The sequence below is a fragment of the Anabas testudineus genome, chromosome 2 (assembly GCF_900324465.2).
Source record: "Anabas testudineus chromosome 2, fAnaTes1.2, whole genome shotgun sequence".
Classification (NCBI taxonomy): Eukaryota; Metazoa; Chordata; class Actinopteri; order Anabantiformes; family Anabantidae; genus Anabas; species Anabas testudineus.
Window position 1 is genome coordinate 21387386 of NC_046611.1, and position 18299 is coordinate 21405684.

Genomic DNA, 18299 nt, shown 5'->3' on the forward strand with positions numbered 1-18299 from the left:
GAGCATCTCATTGTATACAACAGCTGATGACTTAATCTTTCATCTTGTGGCTGAAGACAGATTTCAACTACGGCAGACAATAAAGCTGTTATGTATTGTCCTGTTTTTTGTTTTTTTTTAAGTTATGGCCTGCATGAAAGCAGTGTCTTGTTCTTATCTGCAGTAGCACAGCCGTTGAGGATGTGAAGCTGTGAGACAGGCAGGTGAAAAGCTGCTGAAACTCCAGTGGAAGACTGGTCTGATGAGGTTATAGTAATGTGATAGGCCCAATTAGTGCTTGATTAGACTGACTCATAATGAAGTGATCAGACAGACACATTTAATTCAACCAGAAATACCAGTTCTTATGAGTCTGAGCTCGTGTCTAAACGCTGTAAAATGACATGTTCCAGTTTCACAGGGGAAATAATGAACCCTTCTCTTTACTACATTATTTCTTTAAGATAAGAAACTGTTGAGTATCTTACTTGAGGGCTCTTCCTGTTTGAGTTTCCTCCTCAGCTCCAGACAGAGCAGACGTCCCTGCAGGATAATACTCGGATGAGCATTATCTGCACACAGCAGCCTCGAATTTACCAAAACTGCACTCAGGACAGGAAACTATTGATGACCTTCATGTTGGAGGTAAGACAAGAGAAACCTAATTTTAGCTCACACAATCTGCAGAATGCGACAAGTTCCTGAAGGCAGATCTATTTTTAGGTTTAATATAAACTCCAGCTATTCGTGTGTCGACATTAGACACACATAACTGGCATATTTACATATTTAATCTGTAACCAGGAAAGTATTTTATGGTTGAAGAATGTTTCTCCTGACTCACAGCATGTTTGACACACGGAGATTCCTCACATTGTTCACTGGTGATAAGCGTGAAGATCTCTTTGTGAGCCGTCCAGGTTTTTGAATTAAGCATCAGTCCTTGGAACACGCAAAAGTAAGAGAGATGATAAAAAATATTTTGTAGACAATTGAAAAGGAAAAATGTAAATGGAACTCATTTATTCTGTGAACCTTTATCTATTTGTTCCACTCAAGGACTTTGTTGATAAATCAAATCTCAGTACTAACTGAGAAAGAACCCATCGAGCGCCCTGGGAGCTGAGCACATGCCATACACAGTAACTACAATGTCCACGGTTTGAATCTGGCTGTGGAGCTTTGTTGCAGGTCTCGTCTCTTCAAAGGATTGGATTTAGGAAAAGCTACATATCCTGGTATATTTCATGTTCAAAATGAAAACCAGCACAAATCTAGGCTTAAAAAAGGAAATCATTTGTCCAGTTTCTATTCCAGTTGGCCCTTCTCCACTTTCACTTGTTTCATATTATTTAATACAACTGAATCCTGTTAAAAAAAAACAACCTAGTAAATATTTAAAAACTCACAAGTTTCATAAAAGCAACAAAGATATCAGATTTGTGCAGCTGCCATTCCATCGCTGTTTATTGTTGACGATACTTTCACCTGAAACGCTGATATCATCCAGTTGTTTTTCCTTCAGGAAGTTCCTGCAAGTGGTCATTAATTGTTGCTGAGGGGCCAAAGTTTGAGAAAAACAACAAGTTCAACCAAAGGCTCTGAGTTCAACTTAATAAAGGAGGAAAATAAGAACTGGGAGGAATGTTCGTATTATTGAAGCGCTTTTGCAACAAATATTTTGCAGTACATTCTGCATTTCACATTGCAGCGTGCTTTGTAATATCATCTCGGGAATTGAACTGACGTCAGTTTTCTTCCGCTCATTCAGGTGACGTTGGACGGCAGCAGGACTTTGCTTTCCTAATCAGCTCCTCTGTGCTCTCCGACGAGCAAGGTCATCTTCCCTCAGCTGCTGTGCTCATCCTTTTCCTTCCAATGGTTTAACACCTGATTTCTATCACTTAAGTTTTTTTTTTTTTTTTTAAATCTTACTACATTATATGGTTATTTATTTATTTTTGTGCTCATTGATCTTTACAGAGAAATATCAGCATTGATTTAGAAATTGAGGCATCTGGACCACAAAAATGAAAGTTCTGCACACACATTTTAGAAATAGAGTGCCACTTCTTGTCAGTGTGTCAGAGACAGTATATTTGTTTTACACAAATTTTTTATGTTTTGTAAAATGATCTTTTCCATAACAATGTATTTTTAAAAACATTTTTTGCATTAATGGAGACAAATCTGTGCAGGTTTTAAATGTGTACAGTACATTTACTGTAGTTTAAAGTGAAAGCTGAGTAAAAACAAACGTGGTGGTCTGCTAAAATAAACATTTTTGTTGGTAGTGCCCACAAGTATAATGGAAAAAAATGAACTCATTTTCAGTGAGAGGTACCATTAAAGAGGTTAGTGTCTGCACCACCTGACATGTTTCACTGTATCTGTCGTGGACAGAGTTCGACCTCGAGACTCTGACACAGAAACCTCGAAGCAGGGAAGTAAACATTTTGCTAAATGTTTAAACATTTGGCAGCCAAAATCAAATGAATTTTGAGATATGTCAATTTTGGGCATATTTTTAGAGCCTTTGTGAAATGTTTTAAAATGAAACAGGAAGTTGGGAAGTTTATGCCCCTGGCGCCCACCCTACTTCCCTCTGTGAGCCAAGAAAGACGTGTGGATGGAGATAAAACAGCGTGTCACCACTTCGGCCTCTGACAAAGGCTGGCTAGTATAGCTCCAGCATTGTTTAACGTAACAGATATTAAAAATCACTTGCAGCGGTGCTTAAAGGGGCACTGAAACTTTACACATCAGTTTACATGTCATGAGGATCGAGCTGCGCATGAACCATACGTAACTATAATCTACACACCACAGCTACAAAAGTAAAAAACATCAAGTGTGCAACGGAGTAACACATGACTCTCGCTCTGGGTATAAAGTATAAATGGTTTATAACACATTACATTACTAGTAAACAGTTTGGAGTCACTCAGAAATGTTATTGTTTTCCATTTAAAAGATGGTTTTCTAATTATGAGCTTTCATTTTAAATTAATGAAATTATATTTTCAAACCCTGTATGTCAATTTATATATATCTACAATTAGTTTCCCTGTTTCTCTGAGCTTTCTCAAATGTGACAGTATAATGGGAGTTTGGTGGCATTTACCAGACATGGACTGCCACACTTCTATCAAGTTGCATTATGGGATGTGTATGAACTTGTGTTTTGTGGCCTTGAGGCCTAAATAGCCTAAACATTGGTGTAATTATGCCCTTTGTTGTTTTTAAAATTTGTAATTTTCTCATGCACTAAAATAAAAATAATCTAAAAGATGTTTCAGTTTGTTCATCATTCATTTAAACATGCTAATAAGAACATTAACAGAAGCTGAATTAAAGTTATTTATTGATATTATTCCACAGGAAGACAGTACAGTAGTTATTTAGGAAAATAACATGTCAAAAACAAATATAAACTTCTAGCAGCCTTATCCAGTGATACACTGAAATAATTTAAATAAATACAGCCACACTCTGGAGCTTTATGACAGCGAGCGTCCCTCCCTGTAGCTGCTGGGATCCACGGACTCAGGTCTATGTTGAGGAGGACCCAGGTACTGCTCAAACTCGCTGCGGTCCAGATCATACAGCATGTCCAGCTGAACTTGTTCTAGGTAAAACTCTAGGGAGGGCCCAGCGGGGCACAGTGGGCTCCCGTAAATCCTGGGCTCTTCCTGCTCCACGTGGGGACCTGCAGAGAAATCGTACTGCGTGTGTCTCTCCTGAGCACCAAAGTACAACTGAGCCTCTTCATGGTATGTAGTTGGGTTTGGGTACATGGTGGGCTTGTGTGAGAAAGTGTCTGCTGCTGCTGCTGTGTCTGGGAACACAGGAGTGTTTGGGTAGCTGATGTGCAGAGGGGTGAAGCCAGCTGGAGAGCTGGGGAAACTGTTCGGGAAGGTGTGCTGCTGGTTCTGGAGCAGGTAGGTGAGGTTGTAAGGCATGGAGAAGTGTGAGCTGCAAAGAGGGGGGAGAGACGCCTCTGTGCTCGGGGGCTTGGAGCTCTTCTTCAGCTGCTTCCTCCTGCGGGGCCTGTACTTGTAGTTGGGATAGTCGATGGTGTGCTGGACCCGGAGACGCTCGGCCTCCTGCATGTATGGGCGCTTCTCTGCCAAGGACATGGCCTTCCATGTTTTTCCTGAAGGAACACAGTGGGGTTAATAATCTGCACTGTAATAATCTCAACGTTTTGGCAAAAAGGATCAGTAAAACCAACAGAAACTCAAATAGCAGCTTCTGCTAATTTGGGGCTATGAACATATGCAACTGCTCCTAGTTTACACTTTGTAAATAAAACAATTTGGCCCATTTGAGAGGCCAAAATATTTAAGAGTATGAGGAAACACTATCAGAGTTATTTTGATAATAACATTGTCAGGTAGTTGAATTCTCACCTAGTATTTTGCTCAGATCCGTGTTCTCCAGGTCTGGGTTGAGCTGCGCCAGCCGCCTGCGCTCTTCTTTGGTCCAGATGATGAAGGCGTTCAAGGGCCTCCTCACTCTCTGCTGTGCTGAGGTGGACTGGCCCTCGGGGCTGGCGCAGCTAGAGTCCGAATTCACGGACAACGGGCTGGAAGGCCCTGAACACGGGGAGCGCATCTCCATCACCTGATCCCCGTCCGCGGAACCGGAATCTTCGCTGTCGAACATGGCGCTGGAGGCGCACAGCTGGAAAGAAGCGGGGTCGTGGCTGAAACGCATGGTCACGACGGGTGATGATGTTTGAAATGTGCTGAAGGCCGCTGTCATACTTCTGCTGACGCAGAGTGACGGATATATGTAGCCCATCCACCAATAGGAGGTCAGGAGGTGTGGATTTAAGGTGTGAATTCAAGGTGTTTTGTCGGGTCGGTGATAGGCGCAGCTGACGCCCCAAACAACAGCCTCACGAAACTGCAGATGGGAATCTGTAATAAACCTGTGGGATAATAATAACGATAACAGAACCAGATAGAACTGTCTTATAAAGTGAAATGTTTGCATATTTATAGGCTGCTTGTTCACAGGTTGACTTCAGATCATCATTGTTAAATATGTTTTGAGCATTCGCATATCTGAGAGAAATGGTGACAGTTCCTTTTATGTTTGTAAAGATATAAAGTGTAGAAAAAGGTTTTATAAGGAATATACAAGTAAGAAAGGTTTTCCTTGATTCACTTATTGAAACCATATTAGGCAAATCCAATTACATATTTGCCCGCTGGAAAGAAATGAATCTAATCAATAGGAGCTGAGAGGCACGCAGGGTATTGATGGGTGAACATCAAAGTTTTCAGCTGGTTACTAATTACATTGAGGCTTTCAGCTGTTATCGCCGTCCACTGTCTCTATCAAAGTACATTTTACAGGACTGGAGCAAACATGATCAAGGCGCGTTTATTACGCGATTACCGCGCACAAATATTTGCTCAACACCAAAACTGGTAGGCCTAAGTGTGGACAAGAGGCATGAGGAGTTCAGAAAAAAAAAAAAAAGAAAAAGAAATATATACACATGCATTTACTCTGTTATATTTATGAATTATCTGTCTTCCCAAAAGGAAACACCAGTTGGCTTAGAGGCTGAATCAAAGAGACAAAGTGTATTGAAATGAGGCAAAACTCCAGCAGAGACACAGACTCATAGAAACCATAGCAGGATGGCAGCAGTTGGCACTTCTCTTTCAGCCTGTCATTTATATATGTGAAGCATGTCTTTGATCAACTTCCCTCTTAAAATACATTTAAAGAGTAAAATAATAATAATAATAATAATAATAAACATAAAAACTTTAAATTATCCAACGAATATTATGAGGGCAGACACAACTGTTGGGGAATAATTGAAATTATAGCAATGTTTAGCACATGTTAGCACTTGTCCACATGAGAGAATCACTTTATTATAATGACACCAAGCGCCATACATGCAGGTAAAGCAGTCAGCACTATTCAGTCATGTATACAGTGCTGCAAATTCATTATAATGATATCAACAGTACAATAAGATGGATCTACATGTCCAATCGGAGAAGTAGGTACAGAAACAGCAACAGAGAGAAGAAACAATTCTTAAATGTTGTGTATTCCCAGGTGAAACACGTGATCCCCCTATAATATAATAGGGCGTCATTACAGGTGATCGATTCCTCTGTATGGTTTCAATGAATATCCGTCCCTGGTACTGATGACAAACATTACACAAACAAAAGATGCCATTATGCAGACAGCGGTGATGTTGAGTCTGCAATACACGGAGTGACTGAGCTGCACCTGCAATGCTTTGTCCCCGGCAGACGAGTCACTTCTCTGACCTCCCTACGATGGAAATAATGTGGTTCATGGTTTGCAACAGAGAGGGTTAATACACAGGGGGAAACCAGGGCATGTCGCTGCAATCTGACGGTTATTCCTGCAGCAAGATTGATAGGAAAACGCACAGGTCTCCACTTGAAAGGCATCTAAACTCCTGCAACCTTTATTCGTCCAGGAATATTGGTGCATTTTGGACTTTAACCCTACAATTAATCAGCCTTTAATGGAACTTGATATCATTTGCCGGTGACCCAATATGTTCAATTCAATAGCTGAAGTGATTAAAGTGTGCTTTTAAACCTCATCTCCTTTTCTATCAGTCGAAACTGATAAGAGCTGGCATGCGGCTTTGGGGAGATGATAACATTAAAAGTCCCAAGAAATCAATAAAAGCCTGAGAAATAGCGAATCTCAGGGTTTATTATCATTATTATTATCATCATCACAGTTATTCATGTAAATACATCGCGGTTGTCTGTGGCTTGTTTGTATTTGCAGGGGGGGGTCATGAGTCGTTGTTTTTGGTTGTTGTTTTTCACAGGTTGTCAGAATTAGACCTTGAATCCACATCCGCCGCGTTAAACGCGACGCGCGCTGCAGCGCGCTGTGACGAGCGCTAATGGACTTAAACAATCATCTTGAAGGACGCAGCGTGAATACAATAACTCAAGTTTCGACTGAGCTCCTCTGTGGTTTGAGTCGAGCCGGCATTAGACAGTGTTTGCTGTTGTTGTTTAGTGTGTGGGATGGGCTGAAGTCTGGATTTAAAGTTTGGATATTGTTACGTTAACTACAAGCCCATGTGATTAACCTCTTATTTAACCTACACTGAGCCTGTAGGTCTTTATTGTGCTGCATTATTTCTCTCAAACTCCTAACTTGTCCTTTATTCTGGCCCTATTAATTAATCCTAATCTATGAGGTGACAGTAGGGTATCAGTGCATTGTCTCATAGCCAAACAAGCAGAGTGCTGCAGCTGAATGGGCACTATGCTTTCTGAATGGGGATTGTTCTCTGCAGCTTTCTGATCACAATGTGCCATTGTATTGGACAGAACTCATATATGGGACACTCCTCTCCTTCTTCACTTTGGATGGGTGATGAGCGAGGTGGCACAGGTAGATGTGTGCAGGAGTGCGTCCTCCCAGTGGAAAGGGATGACTGTGTGGATTCGTGGGTTGGATATATGCGGGATTTGGATCTTTCAGTGGTCTCATGTGGATGGTTTCCTGCTGTGGTGGATCACCTGAGTGCATGTTTCTACCAGACCTGCAGCTGCTTGTCAGTGAAATGATGCCGCTTACTTCATGGCTGCTGCACGCTTGGCTCTTTTCATACTGTGGATGTTTTATTTGGATGTCTGCTGCAGGATTTTCCGACCTGAAGTCTCTCCAAAGAAGAAAGGGAAGAAAACCACAGTGTGTGAAGCAAAGGGTCAGTGTCTTGTCCTCTGATAATGAAGCACTGTATTCCAACCAGCCGTCAGTGCCATCCCACCAACTTTCCTTACAGTGGTTCATTCATAAAGAGCTGCATTGTTTCATAGTGGAAGGTGTGAATCGGATATAATACTGTTGTCTCAGGTGACCCTGGTCCTTTGCAGTGAGGGGCTGTATTGCATTGTTTTGTATTGTGTGGGCACAGCAGGTCAGCATCAAGATATACTCTGTCAAGACTCAGACACCATTCTATGCAGTGGTCTGCACCCTCCTCCCCTCCAGTTCAACTCCATGTCTTAATCACATGTTTGAGCAGAGGCCTGCAGGGCCCTGAGTGCTAGCCTCCACACTCCCCGTGTCAACAGCGCCCTGCCCGGCCCTACGTCAGGCCAGCTGAGAGGATTACATACCCCCTGGTGTAGACAGGCTTAATGTAGCCTCATTAGCAGAACACAATGATGCCCCCACCTCTGAGCAGAGATAACCAGCCAGGCTGAGCCAGACTTCACACACAGCTCGGGCTCTAACTTACAAACTGTTGCACAGTGCAGCCAAAATAGCAGAGGCACTGGGGTACGGTGTATTTGCACTTTTGCACTTGTTTTATCCGTCTAAAATCATTTATACGGCCGAAACAATCAGTGGCTGTAAACAATTGTGATGATTAATCCATCCCCTAAAGTCATTTATTAGGCAGAAACGCCAAACACTTGCTATTTCCAGCTGCAGAAAATGTGAGGATTTCCTGCTTTTCCACATCGTATATGATTATAAATTGAACATTTCTGGGTTTGACAGTGTTAATGGGAGAAAACCAGCAATTTGAACGCATGTGCTTTAGCCCTTTGAGCTCCTGAGAACATGACATTAGTTTGAAAACACCAAAAATCCCCTTAAATAATCAAATTAAGTAATGTAATAAAGAAATAATGAGCAAATTACAAAATATATCATTTGTCCTATATTTTTACAGTTTTCTGTCATTTTAAAAACTCAGTTAATTGTAAAAGTAATCAACATATTTCATTCCAAAAAATAAAAAGTAGTTTTGAGTTGCGGCTCTTCATCATTTTAAAACCCAGTTGGAATCATTATTTAGTCATTAAATCAGAAACGCCGTGCACTTTCTTGTGATTATATGCCTCAACATTTTGATTGATGCTGGAACAAATAACTTCAGTCGACTGGAGGTTTAATCACATTGTTTTCTAATTTTATTTCATCTGTCAATCATGCAGACTTTCTCAGCCTGAGACTGGATAATGAGGCAAAGCTCCACTAAATCTGAAAACAGCACTATTCATTGTAAATTAGGAATTGTATTCTACACTGGCTACTGATAAGAGTCTTATCTGATCAACTCAATAAGTCTCCCAAGTTTTTTTATTGTCAGCATTAACAAGTATTTTATTGTATTGTACACAGCAGGCCATTTATTACATTTGTGCTGGACAGAAATAGTCACCAGGTTTCTGTGTGGTTTGTGTTTGATCCGACCTTGATCCCAGACTTGTGCCACACGCATCTCCCCTCAGCAGACAGAGGAGGACGAGTCCTGCATTTAGCTGTAATTAGCCCTAATTATTAACTGGAACTAGACTGAGACTTGTGAGACACCGTGATATGTGTGTCTGTCTGAAACGGCTCATTCAAGGCAGCAGATAACCAAAACAATCTGGCCTGGTCAACTCCAGCAGCAATGCTTGAATGTTTAATTAAATAGTGTGAACGGGTTAGACTCAGACATTAGATTATTTGGAGCAGAACCCATAGATAAAATGCCCTCCTAAAACAGACTAACAAATCTTTTTAGTGAATGACTGTTTTCTTAATTGCTGCAGATACTTGATTGAATCTCTTTATTCTTTTATGCAAACTCGACAGCCACATGCTCACAGTTGATGTCTGTGTCTCTCCACAAACTTTTAGCTCACTCGTTTTCTTTCGCTTGCTCGTCTGAGACCTGATACGAATTCAAAAGGATCTGCTGCTTTGAAGATAAGCGCTGCAGTTCTGCCATAAACAATGATTGTGCTGTTTCTTTCCTGTGGCGTGATTTATTTAAAGTATTATGCTGTAAGGATTTGGGCTGGTTTTCCTGGCAGGGCCGGCTGTGTATGTATCCACGACTTGTGTAGTTTATTGGAGACTTGAGATTCAGGAAAACACTCAGGGAGCCACAAGCAAAGTCATCAAAGCTCAACCTTTGACTCAGTTGGTCCCAACTTATGAAGGTGAGTTGAAAAAAATTCACTTTAAAATGGTAAATAAATGTCCTTATTGAAAACAAAAGCTGACTTAATAAAATCTGTTATATTTAACTCCTCGTTTATACGTCATTTCTTCTAGACTTTTCTTTTTATTGCTGCATATCTGAGACCTGCCCACCAGTAACTAACATGGCAAATGGGACTTTGTAAAGAAACACAATGCTCGTGTTCTTGCACACACACTCACAAACATATGCTTCCTTTGATAAACTGTTTTTATACCAGCAGAAATTCTATGGCAGCGTCCCTTAAGACAATAATCTGCGTAAAATACCAAGTTATTTATAGCGACTGTGCCATTTTGACATCAAAAAATAAACACCAACGTAATAGAAAGTTCAAATACAAGGGGATCATTATTCTGATACTATGTTGCAGTGCAGGCCGGGTGGAAATTGTAATACAGCGTTGTTGAGTTTAATATTGCACAAATCTTAATGAGATTCTTTATTACAAGCTTCATTGTTTATCCTTTAAGTGATAAACAGTGCGACTGACAAATCCAGTCAGAAAACTTTCTTTTGGCCTTTTGTCTCCAAATGTCATATGTATGCATTTGCCTGTGATTGTACTCCAAGTGGGGGAGGAGAGGGATCTTTTGAATGTCCACACCAGGATACAGCTGCCTATGACTAATTTCAAACTCCCCTTCTAGGGCCTAGGCAACCCTTTTCACAAGTAACACACATCATCAGGCATCTGTTTCCTGTTTTCATTCTTTGAGTTATCTTATTTTCCTTATTTCCCCTCTCACCTGTTACAGTTCACGTTCCTTCCATCATGGAGCATGGGCCAGTTATGCTTGGACACGAGGCCATGAGGCATTATCCACTCAAAGAAAAGCTCATAAATACGGTATAAACCCATCATGAACATACTATATACAACTTTTAACACCACAAATTAGTAAATTTAAATCACAATTGCAACAGTAGATGTTAGAATGTGCTTTTCGAAACAAAACTGAACCACAATTTTGCACCATATTTCAACAATGTTTAATATAAAATGGAGACATGTCTTACACTATACATGTTCAACATCCAAACCTCAGTGTTTTTCAGATTTTTGACAAGCAATAACGTGCAGAACATGTATTTTTATCGCCTACGAGCTGTAATATTTAAGCAGTTTCTCATCAGTTGGTTTCAGGATCTTCTTCTCCGGCATGTTAACGACCCAGCCTGGAGAGAGGCCAAAGAAGATCTGTCGAACATCCTTCCTCATGGCGAGCATGTGAAACAGTTCATCTTTTGAGATGTCTGGCAAAATGTATCCATACTTCTGTGCCAGGGCTAGCCGGGCCTGCTGAATTTTCTCTGGGTCTGCCAAGTAACCCCGGTTTTCAGGATCTGTGTAGTATGGCACCATATCCTCCCCAGGTAACATTCGTTTCGGAATAGGCTGACCACGCAAGAAGAACGGGACTGGCTTGATGAGAATCCCTGCAAAAATCAGAAAACACTTTTAAGCTTTTTATTTAAAATATGTGGGATTGGAATGATATAAAAATAGTAAGAGCATAAGACTGGTCATTCATAAGTTACCAAGACTTATAGGGTCATAGAAACTGGTTGTGATGACGCCTCCGTTCCTCTCAATAGCAGCTATGGCTCCTTCAGAAGCTCTCTGAACCTCAATGTTGATTTTTGCAGCAAAAATATCAGCGCCCTGGAACAGAACAAGCAGATGAAAGGTGAACTTGTGACAAAACAAGGTCAAAAACAAGATGATCAACAACATGATCACCTGTTTCTGTCAGTGACAGTGCTGTTATGTAGCGCCACCTGCTGGCACAAGGTGATGGAAGTGCCACACAGACTTGAATTTTATCTGGTTTCATTGTATAAACAGCTAAAACAAACACTTAATCCTTATTAACACTTTCTAAAAAAAAAAAAAAAAAAAAGGTTTGTAAGCATATATTATGAAAGTGTTTTAACTGAATCAATGTTTAAGCTTAAAACTTACCATTATATTTATATAGTTTATCCTATTATTGTTGTATTATGTGGAGCTGTTTTGTCTATGCTTATTGTCTGTATTGTAGTATTTAAAAGGTCTTTATGATCCATAACCAGTGTCAAAACACACAACAATTACCTCATCAATAAGTTGGACTCCATAGTCTCTCTTCAGAGGCTGGATAGTTACTCCTCTAGCATTGACGAGCTGGGTCAGGTCTACGGGCTGGGCTGGGTCGACTCGTCCCAGATCAATTAGGTACTGTAGCCGTTTCAAAGACAGAGGTTGGTACTGAGGCCGGCGACTGAGAAAGAGCAAATCAACATGTTCAATGGTTGTGTATCAGTGTATCAGCAAGTGGTGTCTTATTTCTGGGAGCAAATGACTGATCAACTTAATGTGGTGACCCAGATTAACTTTTCTTAGCAGAACAAACTCAGAAGTCATATTAAACCGTTCTCCTTCATAAGGTTATAAAATATGTAGTAACACTAGCAGACTGTGCCTTATGTCATCAAAAAATCAAAACCAATGTAGACTGTGCTTTTGAAGTCTTGCTGGGTAGGCACAGAGTTTTCTTCTTGTATCTGTCTAAAGAGTCTTTTTTCTGTAATTCTTCTATGTTTTATTGTGAAGCATTTTGAAATGTCTGAGCTACAAAAGGTGTATATTTACTTGTTTATCTTGTTACTGCATAGTGTAAAATAAAAACACTACAATTTTTAAATCTTAGACTGTAGAAAGAATTCAGAACTTGACTGAGATTCATTAAAATACCATTAAACTCTATCTTCATCCATAACGCCAAGAGTTAAGGCTGACAATGAAACCATATTTTTCCATCACTTGATACATATAATTTTTCATTTGCAACAGATATTGTCTAGATTATTCATATAATATGCATGAAGAAGGAAAACATGATCTTTAGTTTGGAAGTACATCAACACATGTAGCACTGAATGCAATGTAATGACAACCAACAAATTGTGAATTGTTTGTGTAACAACACACTACTTAGATTCAGAGGTGGAGGACAGAGTGTCCAGTTTGTACCTGTGTCCTTCATTGTAGCCATATTTTGGAATAGCCAGGTAAAAGGGAGTCTGCCCCCCTTCAAACCCCAGCCGAGGTCGGTTGCCTCTCTGTCGCTCTCCTTTATGTCCTCGGCCACTTCTGTTGCCACCATGCTGTCCTCTTCCCCGCCGTTTCTCCTGCAATAAAAAGAGAAATAAAAATGATTTTCAAACGCTTGCTCATGCATCTCGTTATACAAATTAGCGGAAGAAGGTTTGTATGTGTCTGTGCAGACTGGCACTGGAGTCGGCAGCCGGCTAACTAGCTATGTTAGCCAAAGTTAGCTAAAATATATATGGAAAATAAAAAAAACGTACCAATTTTCTGGCTCCTGGTTCTGGCCGCAGGTTTGCTAAAGATATCCGCGGTAGGTTCTGCAAAACATCTAACGCTTTGCCGCCAGGTTTTTTAGGGAAAGACATGTTTCTGTTTCTCACATGTCAAAGTGGCTAAACCAAGGGCACGAGTGTCACGTGACAGTGGGGAGCGGAAGTACTTCTAAATAAGCTCGGCGGTATTTCAAAATAAAGGCCCGACAGACAACTGCAGTATTTTTGCTGTGACCTACAGCTGTAATGGTGTTTGTACTACTTGAAATGTGTGGTAGTGTAGTAGTAATATTTAATATCATAGATTGTCCTGATAACGGTATCCAAGCAAATATAATTACTTATTGCACAGTTAAGACAGACCTAATAAAAATACAATGTAGTCCAAACAAATCTGTGTCAAAGTTCACAGCACATAAAAAAACACAACTCCATACAGGTTAACTCAGTTTGCTTTGTGTTTTGAAACACATGGTAAAAACTGGCCTTCTTCTGATTGTATTTTTCCCCTGTAAATTATGTGTATTGTATACCATTGTGTACTTTTTTTTGTTTTAAGGCTGTCATATGTCCTTGAAAATTAAGTGATTTCCAACTGAGTTTAAGAGAGGTGCTGTTATTATTATTATGGTGTTATTTTGTATTTATTCATGTTGTATTTTTATAGTGTGCTTCGCTGTCATTTCTGAGGATTTAAGTGTTATTAAAGAGCATTTAATTGACATTCACTGAACCAATCACTGCTTTGCATTTGTGAACGACCTCTAATGACAGCCAATCACGTAGCTCAGGGGGCGGGCCTACTTTACCTGCCGGTGCAGCTGTAGAGTAGCATGCTAGTAGTTTAACGTGATCCTGCGGTGGATTGTTTTCCACATAACTCCACTTCCAAAGACAAATTCGCGACCACCAGCGGCGATACGAGGTAGACTTTAATATCCATCTGCATTTATCCATCAGCAGCTTCGTGCTGGACAACCGGAGTCAGCGTGAGGTCGACACTGGTTGACATTTTAGCTAGCAGTAGCTAACTTCTCCCTGCATATCAGCTGCCTCAGCGCTGTATGTGCGGCAACAACATGTCAGCGCCTCTACCTGCCATTGTGCCTGCTGCCAGGAAAGCCACTGCAGCGGTGAGTTCACCAGGACACACCGAAATATAGAGCGGAGCCCACTCTGTGTCTGTCTGTTGACACCTGCTTAACGCTGTCTGCATACAAAACAGCAGCCGGATCCCGACATGGTTCAGCCTGTATCTGCTGTTTATGTTTTGTTTTTATCATAATTGTAATTTTTTTTTATTATTACAGGTTATATTTCTGCATGGCCTTGGTGACACTGGGTATGTGACATCAGTTTTTCAACACGGATGCATAATAATAATAATAATTACATAGACTGTTTTAACTAAGTATATTAACTAAATTACTATACTTTAGGCTAGTTTAGAGGTATTTTATGTGAGTATTTTTATTTCTTACTCCACTACATTTATTTCATGTTTTCATCCGGTACTTTGCACATTCAGATCATTTATGATGTATTATTCCAGTTTTATAATTGGCCCAATTTGCCACTCACCATTATTGACCACATTAGTCAATACCAATTAAAACAACTTTACCATTGCTTTAGAAAAGTAAGCACGTCCTTTCACCTTTTCTCAGTCTGTGCTGGTTCAGCGACAGATTTCAGTTTTTTAATTTATCTAGAGTTTAAAATTTTTCAGAGAGAGTATTTTAATTTGTCATCGTAGGTTATTGTGCAATACTTTTAGTTAAGAGTATTTTATTATTTTAATGCATGACATTTACTTGTAACACAGTATTTCTACACTGGTGTAGTACAAGATCTGTGCCGTCTTTTACTTCTGAATGTATTTTAACTGGTTTACTGTTGTCCAACATGACAGGCACGGCTGGGCTGAAGCTTTCACTGGCATCAGGATGCCACATGTGAAATACATCTGTCCACATGCGTAAGTATTCACAGCAGCCATAACATCACACACACCATCCTGGCCCTGTAGAAAAATAAAAAGGTCTGAAACTAACTCATTTAAAGACCATATCTGTTGGAATGTCTGTCTCATAAATCTGCATTAAAGTGTAAAATTGTGATGTTGCTTTTGTCAAATGGTTGCAGTCCCAACATGCCTGTTTCTTTGAACATGAGGATGTCCATGCCGTCTTGGTAAGTTTCACTGTAGTTTAACATATTTGAACAAACTGTGCGGTTGATTCTTGCACATTGATCCTTACGTTTGTTTTCTAATGTATAGGTTTGATATCTATGGGTTGAGCCCGGATGCAGATGAAGATGAGAGTGGTATTAAAAGAGCATCAGAGAACAGTACGTTTGTAAAATGAATTTAATCTGTAGACGTGTTAGGCGTGTGAGACTTTTTGGCTGCAGATTCATAAAGATTTTGTCTGTGTGTTACAGTTAAAGCTTTGATAGACCAGGAAGTGAAGAATGGGATACCTTCACACAGAATTATCCTGGGTGGATTCTCACAGGCGAGTGTGACACGTAGGAACACGATGTGTTACATAACACAATTTTTAATGTGATTTGCTGCATCTTTACATAATGTACACTCAGTGCACACACAGATACACACACAAGTTTCTAAGTGTACTTCTTATGGAGTCAGCAAGACCTGACTATTGAGAAACTGGACTTTCACAGTTAACACAAATCACAGGTTTACTATAGCATGTGTACTTTGAAGTGAAGAAACTCAAATTCAGAAGGGGTTACTGTGTTTTATGTTGATAAATAACTGAGTGTGACTTTACAGCTTTTATTATTAAACTCTTCAGACCATATTTTCAGTTACTAGCATGCAATAGAGGATGTGGGTGGTGGTTTTCTGTGTTTTAGACATTTACAAAACCCACCATACAGAGACTAAAACCAACAATAAATGGCATCTACTTACCATCTACCAGCTAACACAAGCTGGTTATATGAATTCATGATGTCCAACAATCTGTTTTCTGCTTCAGACTGTGTATTAGTCGTTCTAAGGCACCTGAGAGTAAAATAAAGAAACAAACAAACAAACAAACAAAAAAAAAAACAGCCAGAAAACAGTCAGAAGGAGGCAACTGTGCAAGCATGTGATCTCAGTTACAACTCCTCCAGCTTCTCTTACTAGAAATAATCTCTATATGAGTATTTAATCACATATACAAGACAAATGGACAAATACTGAACAAGTTTCAGAAGGGTCTGCCTTTTCAGTGAAACATGCATCTTCTGTCATGGTATTTTATGCTTGTTTTCTGTGTTATTAAACATGACAAGTGTTGGTTTGTTTTGTTTTTCCAGGGTGGAGCACTGTCTCTTTACACAGCTCTGACAACTCAGCAGAAACTTGCTGGAGTGGTTGCTCTAAGCTGCTGGCTTCCTCTCCGCAACTCCTTCCCTCAGGTAAAAAAAAAAGCAGACCAGTCTACGCCTGCCCTGTTACACATTTACTGTCTTAAATGTCTTCATCTTGTTTGTGAATGTGAAACCTAATCTAGTCGCACTCATCTTTTAATTGCCCAAAAAAGTGCTGTATTAAATAATGATCAAGGATTTCTCATAAGCACGTCATAATCTGATAATAATCCTAATCTCTTCTATTCTCAGGCATCTGCCAACAGTGTTAACAAGGACATGCATGTTCTACAGTGCCACGGGGACGCTGACCCCCTGGTCCCCTTTGTATTTGGCAGCCATACAGCAGAGAAGATGAAAAGCATCATCAATCCTGCCAACGTCACCTTCAAGTCGTATCGGGGTCTACCTCACAGCGCCTGTCCAGAGGTCAGTGTGGGTAAAAGTCCTATTTGTTAATGGATCTCTAGTTGCTGTACTACATATGTATTTTCTTTTGTTGTATCTTTGCAGGAAATGGTGGATATCAAAAGGTTTATAGAGAAGCAGCTTCCTGCCATCAGTGATGAATGAGGACTGGAGTATCTGCACAACCTCAGAGCTCCATCAGAGTCCTTAGGGATTGACTCCAGTGAGACTCTGTGGACTCGAGGAACCACAGACTTACTTGACAATAACACCACGCTGCTACTCATAGAGCCAGACAGAACTGGGGCTGATACATGTTAGCCCGGGAGAGGCATGGCTGAAACGATGCTGCATCCTCACCTGGAGCCACACACGATTGTCAGTGTTACAGTAGAGTAACATTAGTTGCTTGATTGTAAAGCTATTTGCCATTGAGACAAGCCATTATCTGCAGGAAAGCTATGTAATGGAATAATTAGGGCTATAATTTACGGTTTAATACTCACTATCTCACAATAAATGGCCTGTTGTTCAATGTTTTAACTAATGTTCTGTAGTTTATCTTTAGTAGTACTGAGTTCATCACTAATTAGCACAGTACACTAAGACAATTATCAAGCTTCAGACATTTGTTGCTTACAGCTTCTCAATTTTGTGCATTTCCTGATTTTTATTGTTTTTAAATTATTGTAAATCATCACACTTCCCGTCCCAAAAAAAGTCACACACTCTTAATATTTCGTTGGGCTTTAGCTGTGATTAGGGCACACATTCCCCGTGGCATCACTTTCATAAGCTTCCTCTGTTACAACATTTATTCCCATCCAGAGCTCCATAAATCTTTTGCTAAGATCTTGTATTGATGAGTCAGACCACAATCCATGTGTGAAAATGATGTGTCATGCTCTCTGAACCACTCTTTCACAATTTGAGCCCAATGAATCCTGGTATTGTCATCTTGGAATATGTCCGTACCATCAAGAAAGCAAAAAAACCAATTGATGGAATAACCTGGTCCTTCAGTATATTCAGGTCGTCAGCTGACCTCATTCTTTGGACACATAACGTTGCTGAACCTAGACCTGACCAACTGCAGCAACCCCAGATCATAGCACTGCCCCCACAGGCT

The 18299-nt window shown here is 40.2% G+C and overlaps 3 protein-coding genes across 3 annotated transcripts; 1 reads left to right on the plus strand and 2 right to left on the minus strand.

Moving 5' to 3' along the window:
* Positions 1–3479: 3479 nt before the first annotated feature.
* sox32 (SRY-box transcription factor 32) lies at positions 3480–4746 on the minus strand. Its single transcript, XM_026363913.1, has 2 exons — positions 4392–4746; positions 3480–4135 (listed from the first exon to the last, which is right to left on the minus strand). The coding sequence occupies exons 1-2, from the start codon at positions 4744–4746 to the stop codon at positions 3480–3482; spliced, it is 1011 nt and encodes a 336-aa protein (XP_026219698.1).
* Positions 4747–10984: 6238 nt separating this feature from the next.
* mrpl15 (mitochondrial ribosomal protein L15) lies at positions 10985–13516 on the minus strand. The gene is made up of 5 exons (XM_026361345.1): positions 13361–13516; positions 13023–13180; positions 12105–12270; positions 11549–11672; positions 10985–11446 (listed from the first exon to the last, which is right to left on the minus strand). Exons 1-5 carry the CDS (start codon positions 13463–13465, stop codon positions 11109–11111), a joined length of 891 nt encoding a protein of 296 aa, XP_026217130.1. The 5' UTR covers positions 13466–13516; the 3' UTR covers positions 10985–11108.
* Positions 13517–14171: 655 nt separating this feature from the next.
* On the plus strand, positions 14172–17714 carry lypla1 (lysophospholipase 1). The gene is made up of 9 exons (XM_026361232.1): positions 14172–14505; positions 14683–14714; positions 15285–15350; positions 15518–15565; positions 15654–15724; positions 15818–15891; positions 16709–16810; positions 17015–17191; positions 17276–17714. The coding sequence occupies exons 1-9, from the start codon at positions 14437–14439 to the stop codon at positions 17333–17335; spliced, it is 699 nt and encodes a 232-aa protein (XP_026217017.1). The 5' UTR covers positions 14172–14436; the 3' UTR covers positions 17336–17714.
* Positions 17715–18299: the final 585 nt, after the last annotated feature.